At 37.3% G+C, this 14,048-nt stretch overlaps 2 protein-coding genes across 4 annotated transcripts in view; one reads left to right on the forward strand and one right to left on the reverse strand.

Annotated features, from left to right (window-relative positions):
• IFT80 (intraflagellar transport 80) overlaps window positions 1-217 on the reverse strand; it is a 140,483-nt gene extending 140,266 nt beyond the window's left edge. The window contains exon 1 of the mRNA XM_030328653.1: window positions 115-217. The gene's annotated coding sequence lies outside the window, so the exon portion shown is untranslated. The remainder of the gene's footprint in view (window positions 1-114) is intronic.
• A 391-nt stretch (window positions 218-608) lies between these two features.
• The window catches only part of SMC4 (structural maintenance of chromosomes 4), a 45,926-nt gene continuing 32,486 nt past the window's right edge, over window positions 609-14,048 (forward strand). Inside the window, exons 1-7 of one of the 3 annotated variants that reach the window (XM_030328650.1) lie at window positions 609-713; window positions 1,858-2,001; window positions 2,886-3,064; window positions 3,508-3,699; window positions 5,434-5,610; window positions 12,866-13,030; window positions 13,299-13,426. In XM_030328650.1, coding sequence (XP_030184510.1) covers window positions 1,863-2,001; window positions 2,886-3,064; window positions 3,508-3,699; window positions 5,434-5,610; window positions 12,866-13,030; window positions 13,299-13,426 — 980 coding nt within the window. In that variant the 5' untranslated portion in view covers window positions 609-713; window positions 1,858-1,862. Of the gene's footprint in view, window positions 714-1,857; window positions 2,002-2,885; window positions 3,065-3,507; window positions 3,700-5,433; window positions 5,611-11,277; window positions 11,342-12,865; window positions 13,031-13,298; window positions 13,427-14,048 lie in introns of those variants that run through there. The other 2 variants (XM_030328651.1, XM_030328652.1) reach the window with 2 other exon arrangements.

Below are 14,048 nucleotides of genomic sequence, written 5' to 3' on the forward strand. Positions count from 1 at the left end.
AAAATAACTGATGCCCTATGCCGCATGCACTATTAAAACAGGTATGGTGGGATCCACTGATGGCCACAATTTCCAAACCCTTTCCTCACTAAGTCCAGAGGTAAAGAGATTTACCTTAAGTTGCAGGAAAGCAGTGGCGATTATTCCCACAGAGCTGGGACCAGTTACCAAGAAGCCTCCCAACCTCCCTGTCACCATAGTGATTTCTAAGAGCTACGCACACTCCTTCTCGCGATACTACCGCGCCGCGGATCACCCAAGCCCGCTCTCTCTTTAAGGGACGTTAGGGGACGACTGAGCCCCCCCCCTCCACCTAGGGGGTGGAGCCCTACATTTTTTTCCCTCTTGTTCAAACCTCTACAGTTCGAGGTGTTTTTTTTTTTTTTTTAATATTTTTATAAGAGTACTGTTGCCGTAGGCCTCAGGCAAAACTGTTTCGCTCCGCGTTTTCACTTAGAAACGTCTCCGGCCGCCAGGGTCCCGCCAAGGATTCACGCAGGCGTGTATGCGACCAGAAGATGGCGGTGGTAGTCGCCGCATTTTTTTCAAATTAGTGATTCCCAGAAAGCACTGCGCGCATTTGTAACGAATTTCCGTTCGAGTTTGTATTTTAGGCGCCATTTTCGAGTGAAGGACCCGGAGCCGAAACACCGGTAGGAGCGGGGGTGCTGTACAACGGTTTCCAGCTTTGATCTGCCTGGGCTGCCCCGCAGGTAAAGTACTTCTTTTCCTGATCAGGTTGTCACACTCTTACTTCCTGCCGCGTCTGCGGGCGCCTGGAAAGTAGAGGCCTTGAGCTGGAGCAGCCGAAGTCTGGGCTGAGGCTGCCGCCGGGAGATTTCTCTCGCTGTCACCCCTCCCCCCTCGGCCGCCTCCCGGCAGTCGGGACTCCCGCGCGCTTCGCGCGGGCGCCACTTCCCTGAGCTACTTAAGCGTCTGTCGGCGGGGGTGCGGGACTACGCGGACTCTAAGCCTTGCGGATCTCCTCTCAGAAATGCTGGTCTCTCGGGGAAAGGGCGTCTCCCGTGCCCCGGCCCCCTGACCTCTCTTCTCTCAGGGGACTAATCACCGGGTCTGAGCCCTTACTGGTGACCTTTTGTAGTTTATTGTCCAACGAGACTCCGCAGCGGGCCCCGGAGAGACAAACCCCACCACCCCAAGACGATTGAACTGGAGCAGGCGCTGCCTGTGTCCGATTTAGAAGTCGAGAGTGGTCCACCCCAGTCTCCGGCCGCCTTTCCGGGTCGGACGGTGGCGAGGAGACTTGGAAGCCCTCTGGCCGTCAACGGCGCCAAGAGCTAAATGGCGGGGAAAGTGGGCGGCGAGTCGCCCGTTAGTCTTAGGTACCTTAGGAAGAGTTGATGGTCCCTCAAACCTGAAGGTAATAGAACTCTCAACAAAGTCTGTGCGCTTGCTTCCCTAGCCCGAGAGCGTGGGAATGTCAGTAAATGCCGGCTTATGGGAATTATTTCGTTAGGAAATCAAAGGAAAATATTCTTACACCCTTATACTGTGGGAGGATGAGGGTGAGGAGCCATTAGGAAAATATAAAGAACTTAAGCAGTTCTATCCTTGCTTGATTACCGAGCACGTCTAGGTTTTCCCACTTGATTCGGACTTAAGACGAATCCCGCCTTTTTGGCACTTGGGTTTTATGTGCCTTGTTTAACGAGCACCCGCTGGCGTCGAGCGGGGATTATTAAAAAGGGGCTCTCGGAAACGGATGGACGGAGTTTCCTCCCGAGTCGGGTGGGGTAGGGGCTTAGTCGGTTGCAACGCGGGGGCCGGCGGGAAGTGTACCGGCCTTGTCCTGCAGCCCGGCGGGCTGACTTGCTCCCGGCTCTCCCCCTGCCCCAGCGACCATGCCCCGTAAAGGCACCCAGCCTTCCACCGCCCGGCGCAGAAGAGAAGAGCCGCCGCACTCCCCGGACGGCACCAGTAGCGACGCGGAGCCGGAACCCCCGCCTGGCCGCGCGAGCAGCCCGGCCCCTGCTACCGCAGGTGAGTACCCCGCCGCGACTCGGCAGGAAAGCGCGCTGGTAGACCCGGGTGGGTCAGCGCCCAACCCGGGACTGGCTGGTGTTTGGGGGCGCGGAGGTGAGGGGCTGCGGAGTTGACGTCTGTAGGTCAAGAGGAGCAGCTCAAGAAGCTGGTGGGATTTTCAGAGATGGAGTGGTCGTGCAATTTCGCTTGTAACGGTGCCGGAGGGGATTGGGGCAAGTTCGTGGCTGCAGTTATGAATTTCTGTTTGTGGCCTTTTATTTCCGCGGAAATCGACATAGTCAGCCAATAGCTAGTGAGTGGACTTTGTTCCAGACAGAATTAACTTTATTGTATGTTAAAGTTGTTTGACGCTAACAACCTCCCAGGTCTTAAATTGTTTTTAAAGAGATGATAATTTACTCGAAACTACTGTAGCTTTTTGAGTACAGGAATTGGATGACATTAGGCAGCCCCTGTGACAGTGCCGCTGGAGCTCTTTGAGTGTCCAAAGTGAGGGTTCCTGGTGCTCAGAGATACGGAGAAAGTTGGATCTAGAACCTTAGGATTTAACCACCTGTTTAGACGTGGAACAGAGAATCGGGTTGTTGTGGTTTTCCCAGATTTGCTTTATGTTGTAGTGTTTTGACTCTTAAGAGATACATTTTTGTGGGATTTTGTGACTGGTGGCGTTTCTTTTAAGAATTTCTTTTTATATAAAACTAAGCTGCAATTCTCATTTCTCCTGAGTTTAGGATAATACTACATTTCAAGTGGAAAATACAGATTCCTAGGGTTCATAAATAATATTTCCCCAAAGATTAGCAGGCAGTAGTCCTCCGAACTAATTGCACTAATGCAGGCTTTTTTCCCCCCTTGCCCTCCTTTTCCTTTGACTGACTTAGAGACACCAAGTGAGGAAATTGATAATAGAAGTTTAGAAGAGATTTTGAATAGCATCCCTCCTCCCCCGCCTCCAGCAATGGCCAATGAAGCCGGAGCTCCTCGGCTAATGATAACTCATATTGTAAACCAGAACTTCAAATCCTATGCTGGGGAAAAAATTCTGGGACCTTTTCATAAGGTATTTGACCATTTTAAATAACTATTAATAGGGTAATGTGTATATTTCAATTTTTATCATGTATATCCTGCTTGATAACACATGGTATGTTTCCTGTGTTTTTTAACAACTGAAATTGGTTTTTGTTTATCCTGGTGGTTATGTTTGGTACCTCTTTGGCTGTTAAGTTTTCCTCACTGAGTAGAATTGGTGGGTTTTTTGTTTGAAGGCACTATTTTCTTTATTAGAATGAATTTTATAAAGAAAATAAGCTAGAATTAGGTGTTCTTTAAAGCGTTGAAGCTTGTTATCGAGAATATGATATAAGTAAACAGGTTGAAATGAAAACTTTTACTTAATAGTTTCGCTGCAAGTAAAAAGCGCAAGCGTTTTAAATTAAAATCAGTATGGTATGACCTTTTCTTTAACTTCAGTTTAATTTTTTTACTGTTCTTTTTATGCAGCGCTTTTCCTGTATTATTGGACCAAATGGCAGTGGCAAATCCAATGTTATTGATTCTATGCTTTTTGTGTTTGGCTATCGAGCACAAAAAATAAGATCTAAAAAACTTTCAGTGCTTATTCACAATTCTGATGAACACAAGGATATTCAGAGTTGTACTGTAGAAGTTCATTTTCAGAAGATAATTGATAAGGTAAGGGACTTCTGTTTTAGTTATTTACAGCCTCAAGTGTGGAACACAGGATTTCCATACATTGCACATTTATTATTTTTGGCTTAAATAGGCTTTTTTTTTTTTTTTTTTTTTTTTTTTTTAAAATTTTTTTTTTCAACGTTTTTATTTATTTTTGGGACAGAGAGAGAGACAGAGCATGAACGGGGGAGGGGCAGAGAGAGAGGGAGACACAGAATCGGAAACAGGCTCCAGGCTCCGAGCCATCAGCCCAGAGCCCGACGCGGGGCTCGAACTCACGGACCACGAGATCGTGACCTGGCTGAAGTCGGACGCTTAACCGACTGCGCCACCCAGGCGCCCCTTAAATAGGCTTTTAAAAATTAGTGTATGGTTAAAGCAGAATGGATGGATACTGATTTCGTTACTTCCAAGATCGTATTTTCTTTGAGTAGTGGTGGTGGCAGCCATTAAAATATTAAAATTTTTAGCCAGGGCAATGAATTATAAGTAGCTCATGATAGCTACTTTAGAATAAAACATTGAGCAGTTTTAGTATCTTGAGTGCCAACACAGGCATTCTTTCAGTATAAAGTTATGTTTTTATTGCTTTCAGATAAATTACCTAAACTTGAAAATGTAACCGATGACTAATTTTATCATCTCCATTTTAATTAATATTAGTAGTCTTGTGTGTCTGTAATGTGAAAGAACTCTACTTCAGTTTACACTTTTAAAACAGGGGAAGGGTTAATACATGTGTTTTCTAGAAAAGGAAACAATTTTAGCTAAAGTGTCTATATTATCTACGTGATTCTGGTTCGGTTGGTATTGGTTTTTTTCTCATCTAATAATTAACTTTGGAAATTCATGGCTTAAAAATGACTAGTTGGAACCTAAAAATACAGAAAACTCCATAATGAAGCAAGAATGTGATTTGGATTCTAAGTTATGTATTTTAGATTTTTTTTTTTAATATAAAGGGCTTTAGTTAAATTTACATGGTATCTATATTAATTTTGTTTTTTAGTGCTTTTCTATTGTACAGTTTAGGTTGGAAAATTAGATTGCCACTAAATCAGGTTTGATTTCATTGCGTATTATAATTATGTTCGATTCGTGTAAATTTTAAAAGCCATTTGTCAAAATGACAAAGCTTTTAAGGGAAAGCAAGTTTTACTATTAAAGTAGATTTGCACATTATTTTTTAAAATCCAGTTGATTTTTTTAAAAATTGGGGGAATGTAGTTGTCAATTCTTTGCAACTGTTTATACCTTCCAATGGCATATTGTTTACCAAAAAAAAAAGACAAAAGCTAAGCCAAGTTACGCCATTCCTACCTTCCTTTCTTTGAATCATTTCTTGCAGCTTTTCTAAGTGGACTAGTAATTTAATCTGTCAACATGGTTTAATAGTTGGAGTGAGTTTATTTCAGATATGGTGAGATTCTTGTACCCCTTCAAATACTCTTTTTCAGTCAGTAGAGTTTTAGGCTTGTTTGGAAGTGGGTTTTTTGTTTTGTTTCTGTTTGTTTGGCTTTTTGGTTTTTGTGATCTATGAGGAAAGGGATCAAACAACTTGGAAACTATTCTTTGCTAAGAGGGTTATTTCTGAGAAATATTGCCAGTTTATGTGCATGTTCAATTGAAGTTTTTAATCCATAGAATTAGTTTCAATATGAAGAGTGAAATTTGGTGCAGATCTGTGACTTAATACCAACAATTGTTTTCTGGTTTTGTTTTTCCACAAAACAGGAAGGGGATGATTATGAAGTCATTCCTAACAGTAATTTCTATGTATCCAGAACTGCCTACAGAGACAATACTTCTGTCTATCACATAAGTGGGAAGAAGACAACGTTTAAGGATGTTGGAAATCTTCTTCGAAGTCATGGAATTGACTTGGACCATAATAGATTTTTAATCTTACAGGTAAGTTCATTAAAGATTTTAGACATCTTCTTACTCGTTACTTTTTTTTCTATAAAGTTTAGAGGGGTATCCCCCTGTTGGATGCATCCTATACTTTTTGAGGCCTTAAAGTACTGTAGCAGCACATCATGGTTTACATACTACAGTCAAGATGCGAATCATTATTTGCTGCTCTAGAAATTTAAGGAAATTCATTCAAAATTAGTTTTTCACTGTGAGAAGCACATTTTATGTTTGGATGGACTGACATACTTGTTCCGCTCTAGCAGCACGTAAATATTGGCGTAGTGAAATAAGTATTAAACACCAATATTATTGTGCTGCTTTAGCGTGACAGGGATATAACAGCTATTTGTTATTACTGATTGTATTTTCCTTTAAGATAACATTTTAAATGAGATTCATTATCTTTTTATAGTCCTTTAATTTTATTTTTATCTCTACTAATATTAAATAGCAAAAACATGAAAAGAACTCTGTACACTTAGTGTTTGACAATTTTACTTGAGCACCTAACTAATTTTTTTTTTTTTTTTTTTTTTTTAACACTACAATGGTTAACTAAAAGCTTACCCAAGCTGGTTTTTGTTTTGGTTAGAATGGCCTGTTTGAACCACTAAATACTGAAAGATCAGAAAGTAACTGACATTTCATTCTGAAGTATTACAACTCTTGAAGTCTTTTTAAGGGCTATAAAACTAAGTACCTGGTCTTAGGTTGAATTTTATTAGAAACCCTGTCTTCTTTATTAGAGTAAAGATATGTTTTACCAGCCTTGCTTGGTAAGAAAAATACTTTTTCTTCCCTATCTTACCTTTAAAAAAAAGTTGTCAATGTAAAACATGACTTTATCAGGTACATTAAAATTCCTTTTTGATTGGAAGCTACTTTCTTTTCCTGTGTTCTATCCAGAATCTCTCAAGAGCATAATAATAAAAGCAAACCTATATTGTGATTTAAAATAGTTGCTGATATTATTTAATAAGTCTTGTGACTGATTTTAAAGTAAGTTGGGAATTTTGATACTAAAAGTTTCATTAGGATAACTGAGTGTTCTCAATTGGTTCTCATTATTCTGGAATGACTTATATTGCTATCTTTTGTTACCAGGCACAGTGCATTTGTAATACTTCTGTAACCCAGACTTATTTGAAAATGAATGTTAGGGGAAATCAGCTGCAGATACAATTCTAAACAATTGAATTTACATAAATGTGGAATTAAAGGTGTATGTGTGTGTTTAATCAAATTGAACTGTTTTATGGACCTTCATATTATGGGATTTGGTTTGGTTAACTATGGATTAAAAGTTATTTCATTCTGTAATACTGTATTTGATACTACCATTTTGCAGCAACCTATACTCCTGTTTATTTTTTATTTGCTATTTACTATCCTGGGATAATCGGTCAAAATTTTACACCTGTGCCAAGACTCCTTAAAGTGGACTGCATTTTAACCCTTGCAAGGGTAAATTTTTTTCCCCTTGGTGCACCCTTTCTGTACATAATTCAGTAATAAAGAAAACTAAATAAAGTCACAATTTCCTGAAGAACTAAAAAACAGTAATTTTTAAATTGTCAACTTTATATTAAATATGTGCCTCTGAAGCACGTAGGATGCTTAAACCATTTGTCCTCGTAATAATTTCACCCTTTTTGTGTCATTTTAACAAATTATTTAAAACATTTTTAATGTCAAGGTAAACTTACTTCCCATGTAATAGATTCATTTCCGTTTGATTAAGTTTACAGATAGGAACCTTAGGAGTTCACCTGTTAGGAAAAAGAAACAGGGATTGGACCAGTAGAACTAATGATGCCCTATTTAAAAGCTTGAGGGAAAGTGGCAAAATCTATAGATTTTTATTTAGTTCCTTATCAAAAACTTAGACTCTTGCACTAGTTTAAAGCAGTTGGAGGTAAGTAAGAATATGGTTTTTTATTAGTTCTCTCCTACATCTCTCTTAAAAAACTAGCTGGTGAGGCGCCTACGTGGCTCAGTTGGTTAAGCGGCCGACTTCGGCTCAGGTCATGATCTCACGGTCCGTGAGTTCAAGCCCCACGTTGGGCTCTGTGCTGACAGCTCAGAGCCTGGAGCCTGTTTCAGATTCTGTGTTTCCCTCTCTCTGACCCTCCCCCGTTCATGCTCTATCTCTCTCTGTCTCAAAAATAAATAAACATTAAAAAAAAAATTTAAAAAACTAGCTGGGATTGGAAGGCTGGAAACTTGGAGTCATCATAATATCAAGAACATAAATGATTAGTTTGAATAAAATGTATAGATGTTTGGCCAGTGGTAGTAATTAACAGCCTAAGTAATCTAAAGTAAAGTGAAAATTTATTTTTAAGATGAAACACCACTAAATTTGGGGCACCTGAGTGGCTCAGTTTGGTTGAATATCAGCGCAGGTCATGTTTCCCAGGGTCATGGAATCAAGCCCTGTGTTGGGCTCTGCTCTGGGCATGCAGCTTGCTTAAGATTCTCTCTTTTTCTCTCCCTCCCCCTCCCCTTCCTCTCTCTCCCCCGTCTCTCTCTCCCCATGCACACAATCTCTCATCCTGTCTCTAAAAGTTAAAAACAACAAACAAAAAAAACACTAAATTTTAGAAGCCCATAAGGGTAAAATTTTTTACAGTGTTTAGTTGGTTTAGTGGTTTCTTGAAGTAGGCATTTCTAGTATTTGAATTCATTTTAAATTTCATTAGTTGACTATTCAAATGAATACCTAATGGGGCACTATGCTAAGATGCTGTGAATGTTAGAGATAGTTAAAATCCTGTTTCTTGTTCTTGAAAGCACTTACACGTGCCTTCAGAAAGTGTTAAGATTATAACTGGCCATGGTACTTTTCATGTTTATACATGTCCGCATTTATATATACCTTAATTTGAGAGCCTTTGTCACATTGTAATAACTATTGGTGAAAATAAGTAGGATTTTATTAGCTCTCCATGGCATTTCATGGTAACTATGATTTACAAATGAGTTTTAATTGGTTTTGGTGCATTTGCACCAAATGTTAAAAATTAAAAGAACGTTAACTTTCAAATGTTAAAAGTTAAAAGAATGACAACCTTCATGCTTTTATTATGGTTCAAAATTACATTAAAGATTGCTGTTTCAGGAGTGGTTTTGTAAACCCCTAAAAGCTATAACTGTTAAGGCAATTTTAGTTTTGTCAGTTTTCAACTTCATATGGTTTTTGTCTTTATTATTATAAAACCTGAATTAGAACTTTAAATAGGAACCAAGATTTTTTTTTATTCTACATTCTGCTAATAAATTTTTATTCTCATTTGCTCTTTGTGAGCTACCAGAGGCCAACAAACCAAATCACCAAGGTTAGTATGTGCCTAAAATTAAGTACATCAGTAGAAAGGAACCTATACCCCTGTTAGTAATTTTCCAAATTAGTAATTTGGAAGTTGGATTAATTTTTACTTATATTTCTTCTTCCTTTTTCTTTCCTGTATACTTCTAAGGCTGGCATGTCATACACATTTTTTGGGTTGTGGTCTTTTAGCCTGTACAAATAAATTTGTGCTATATCAAAAGAATTTTTAGCTCTATCCGTAGCACCTAAGTTATCCAAGTGTTTGATTTAATAGCCTCAGCTTGAAAAAAAGTAGGAAGCTACTCCTAAGCAACCAGGATATCAAGCAGCCCACCCACTAAAGCGTTACCCTTTCTGTTGATGTACTTATTTGAGGCAGATACTACCTTGGTCATTTGGTTTGTTGGCCTCTGGTAGCTCACAAAGAGCAAATTAGAATAAAAATTTATTAGCAGAAGGTAAAGGACAATAATAGTACAGTGGAAAATGGAGAAAATAAAAAGATTATCAAGAGAAAATAAAAACTCAAAGCCTAGTAATTTGGGGCCTTTTAGTTTTAATGCAAATACCCATATGAGAAGAATCCTTCAGGCACTATTAGGAAAAAAAGTTTGATAGCTGTGTACTTGAATTTCTTATGGTTCATGCTTGCTAAAATTTGGATTCCATTTGTATAAGAAGAGCATCACTATTTCTCAGATTTTTAACCTATATTTTGTAAAATAGATTATCAAAGAAATGGTGTAACTGAATCACAGTATCCTGATTTGTCACACTGTGAGAAGTTAAGATATAAGCCCTTGGTATTACAAATATTGAAATATGTTTGCAGTTTTTATGTGACTCTTAAAAATGATAGTTGATATTTTACAGGGTTGTGTAATGTCTCTAATACAATATGAATATAACTTAAAACCATAGGAAGTTTGTAGTAAATAACAAAAAAAGTAAAACCTTATTCAGGTCTACTGAAGCTAAGAAACTAGAGATAACTATGGAGACCTATAAAACTTTGCAGGCTTCAGATGCTAGCATGATAGTAACTTGAGACTTTGTGTCTTCATGCTACTATTATTTGTGATTTAGAGCCTTAAACTTTAAATTCAGGTTGATGCTTTAAAAATTTTTTTGAAATGTATGGAGCTTATTGCCCTAAGTTAAAACTTAGAAAGCAAATAGTAGCAGGTGGTAAGGCAGGCAAAGGACATCAAGGAACAGAGCCATAAGAAAGGTTCCAGGCTGTAATTGGAATACCAGTAATGTGAATCTGACAATTACTGGTTGAAAAAAAATGAGTGCCATTATAACAGTCTAAAACTGAACGTTATGTGGCACTTGTAATGGAACTATTTTGGTTCAGATATGTCCTTAAGCATTTTTATCTTCAACCAACTGTGCAACCTTGTTAGAATGAAAAGAAATCGTAATTGTATATCCGCCATTTTAACTAGGGAGGAATAAGTAACTCAAAAGAGGCAGCCACTCTGCTTTACCCAAAGCTAGGCAGTTTCCTAATAGTGTTATTCCATCCTTGAGCAAGTAATTCAGCCAGGAAGTGTGATGCCTTTAGGAATATTTTTGTCAGTGTAAACTGCTACACTGAGTCCTAACTTCTGGCTACCTGAAAAACGTATACTTAAGTAATACTTTATGCCCATTTGACTGTGTTCACGGCATAGTTTTTCATTCATCTTAAAACAGATGTTCAAATTGAATTAGGGCAATATATTAGAATATCAAGTGTCAGATAATTTTTGTTGTTTGGATAGTAAACCCAAAAGAGTTAAACCACTACCTCAACATGAGTGGTTCTCGGCTGGGGGTAGTTTTGCATCTCTGTCCCTGGGACATTGATTGTTGTCTGGAGACATTTTGGGTTGTTACAGCTAAGGGTATGGGGGAATGCTATTAGGATCTGGTGTGTAAGAGGTCGGAGATGCTATTAAACATCCTGTGATGCCCACCATAGACCCCTGCAACAAAGAATATCCAGCCCTAAATGTCAGCGTTGCTGTTGATTAACCCTGCCTAGTTAAAAACTGAGTAAGACTCTTCTTCAATGGCTGGCATTTGCCCTGTTGTAATCCAAAACTTTGGACATAATTCTAGGCTTAAATCCTCTCTACGACTTGAAACTAATACTGCATACATTTGGAAGGACCTGATAATTGAAAGAATAAAATGTTTTATATAAATACATAGTTTAGTTTAAACACTAACTTAGTTTAGAGCAGTAATTTATACATAACTGAAGGTTATAGAGAAAAAAAACAAGCTCTTTGGATAGTGTTTTACTTCGTGTTTGATAATCATGTTCGTTGTGTTGTCAGACTACAGAAGAGTGACAGTATATAAAAATATTAAAAGTTATGCCTTTCAATGACTAAATTTAAGGTGAGCTGTTTTATTTTTAAGGTTGGGTTTTTTGTTTTGGGTTTGGGGTTTTGTTGTGTGTGGGATTTTTAATGTTTATTTTTGAGGTGGGGGGAGGGACAGAGAGAGAAGGAGTCAGGATCTGAAGTGGGCTCTGTGCCAACAGGAGAGAGCCTGATGTGGGGCTTGAACTCACAAGCCATAAGAGCATAACCTGAGTCAAAGTCAGGTGCCCCTGTTTGTGTTTTGTTGTTTTTGTTTTTAAGTATACTTCATGACCAACATGGGGCTTGAACTCAAAACTCTCAGATAGAGAGTTGCATGCTCTACCAACGGAGCCTGCCAAGAGCCCCAAGGTTTTGTGTGGTTTGTTTTTGTTTACTTTATATTTATGTGGGAGCTTTTGGTCACTTTGACTCTTTGTCATTACATTAACAAGATACACCCCAGGTTTTTGAGGTTTATTCATATTTAAATATTTTGAATATTTAAATTGAGGAAGTAATAGGTTTTTTGTGTGTTTTTCTTGATTTTTTTTCACCTTTGCTATTTGCTGAAATAAAGGCCTGTATTTTTTTTCTACTTGCCTCTTCCTTTTCTTGTGTTGTAATAGCACAGGCAACTACTCCTGTGAAGTAAAGTAGCAGCATTTTGCCTGAGCATGTTCAGACAAAATTTTCTCCACCATGAAACTAAATGGCTGCCTGGCAGTCAGCCTTGAAGGTTACTGATTGTGGGGTTTTTTTTCTTTTCTGTTTGTAATTGAGTTGCATAAATACAAATATATAATGTTAATCTAAGAATTTTAATCACACTTCAAAGCTGTTATGTTAATGATTACAAATAAAAGTTTTCCAATTTCATATGTACCAGGAGCTTTCGTTAGTTTTCAGTCAGTTGGTTATCTTCTCTTATTACCATGAGGAATAGGTAATTTCCTTTTTTATTTAATGGTCTTGTTTTTAGAAAGTTTTAGAACATTAAGTTTGAGACATCCTTATAAATCTTAGCACTTCTTGAGGAGCTCATAACCCCAGGTTTATAGAGAAAGTTTAATAATAAACCATCTTGGGACAGGATTCCTACTGCAGTTAAGCCATGAAGGATCTTGAAAATTCTTTGTTTTAGCACAGGAGCTCTAATTATGTTAACTAACAATTGGTAATGTTGCCAAAGTAATTATAGATTATATGAATACCTTGCTCAGTTTTGCCTTATACAAAAGTTAATACTTTTTTTTATATATATATTGAATGAAATTTTAAGCTAGGGAATCTTTCTTTGGCTGTATACATGTATGTGAATGTATATTACAATTTGGTAAGAGTTTATGTAAGGGAGTATAAACATACATTTCTTACCATCAGGGAAAATGAAAACTATCAAAAACATTTTTGTTTATATCTTATTAAATTTCTTTAAGCTACTGGTTTCTATCATTTATTTGTTCATTAGTATTGGGTTTGTTAATTGTTCCTAATTCTCACTTAAGATTGTTGTAGCTAAACATGAAGTGAATGTGTAATACAACTTTTTTTTTTTAAGGGTGAAGTTGAACAAATCGCTATGATGAAGCCAAAAGGCCAGACTGAACATGATGAGGGTATGCTTGAATATTTAGAAGATATAATTGGTTGCGGACGGCTAAATGAGCCTATTAAAGTCTTGTGTCGGAGAGTTGAAATATTAAATGAACATCGAGGAGAGAAGGTGAATCTTCTATAGATTGTTCTTGTAAATCAGACTGTTTTGCTTATTGAACATATTCTACTGAGTCAAATATTAAGTTTATAATAGATCATATTTATTGAAAAAATCTTTACTGTTTTAGATTGAATTTTATATTTCTTTTTTACCTTTAATTGAGCAGTGTTTTATTAATATGGTAGATATTTTTGCCTCATGTTGGTATATTTGAAATTCAGGTATATACATGTGTAATATATTTGAATAATCCATACACTTTAAATTTTTGTAGTTAAACAGAGTTAAGCTGGTAGAAAAGGAAAAGGATGCCTTAGAAGGAGAGAAAAACATAGCCATTAAATTTCTTACCTTGGAAAATGAAATATTTAGAAAAAAGAATCATGTCTGTCAATATTACATGTAAGTACATTAATTTATCAATTTTTATTAGTTTCTGACATTAAGCCCTTTTTTCTGTATTACAGAAAAATAAAGACTGAAGTAGAAAAAAAACTAAAAATTGTTTTGTAATGAATATGTTAAATTAGTACTAATGGTAATTGGTTTAATTTTTAATTGTTTTAATTTTTATAATTTTAATTCCAGTATAATTAACATGCCATTATATTGGCTTCAGGCGTACACTGTAGTGATTCAACAATTTTATACTCGATTGAACAATTTTATACCCTGTACTCGTCATGATCTGTATACTTTTAATCCTCTTCACCTCTTTCATCCTCCACCCACCTCCCCTTTGGGTAACCATCAGTCCTCTTTAGTTAAGAATGACTTTTTTGGTTTATCTTTTTTTTCTGTGTTTGCTTCTTAAATTCCACATATGCATGAAATCATATGATAGTTGTCTTTCTCTGACTTATTTCATTTAATGTTATATTCTCTAGATCCATCCATGTTATTATAAATGGCAAGATTTCATTCTTTTGTGGCTAATATTCCTGTGTGTGTGTGTGTGTGTGTGTGTGTGTGTGTGTGTGTGTGTGAGTATATCACATCTTTTCTATCCATCTATTAATGGACA

This window comes from Lynx canadensis, chromosome C2 (assembly GCF_007474595.2).
Source record: "Lynx canadensis isolate LIC74 chromosome C2, mLynCan4.pri.v2, whole genome shotgun sequence".
Classification (NCBI taxonomy): Eukaryota; Metazoa; Chordata; class Mammalia; order Carnivora; family Felidae; genus Lynx; species Lynx canadensis.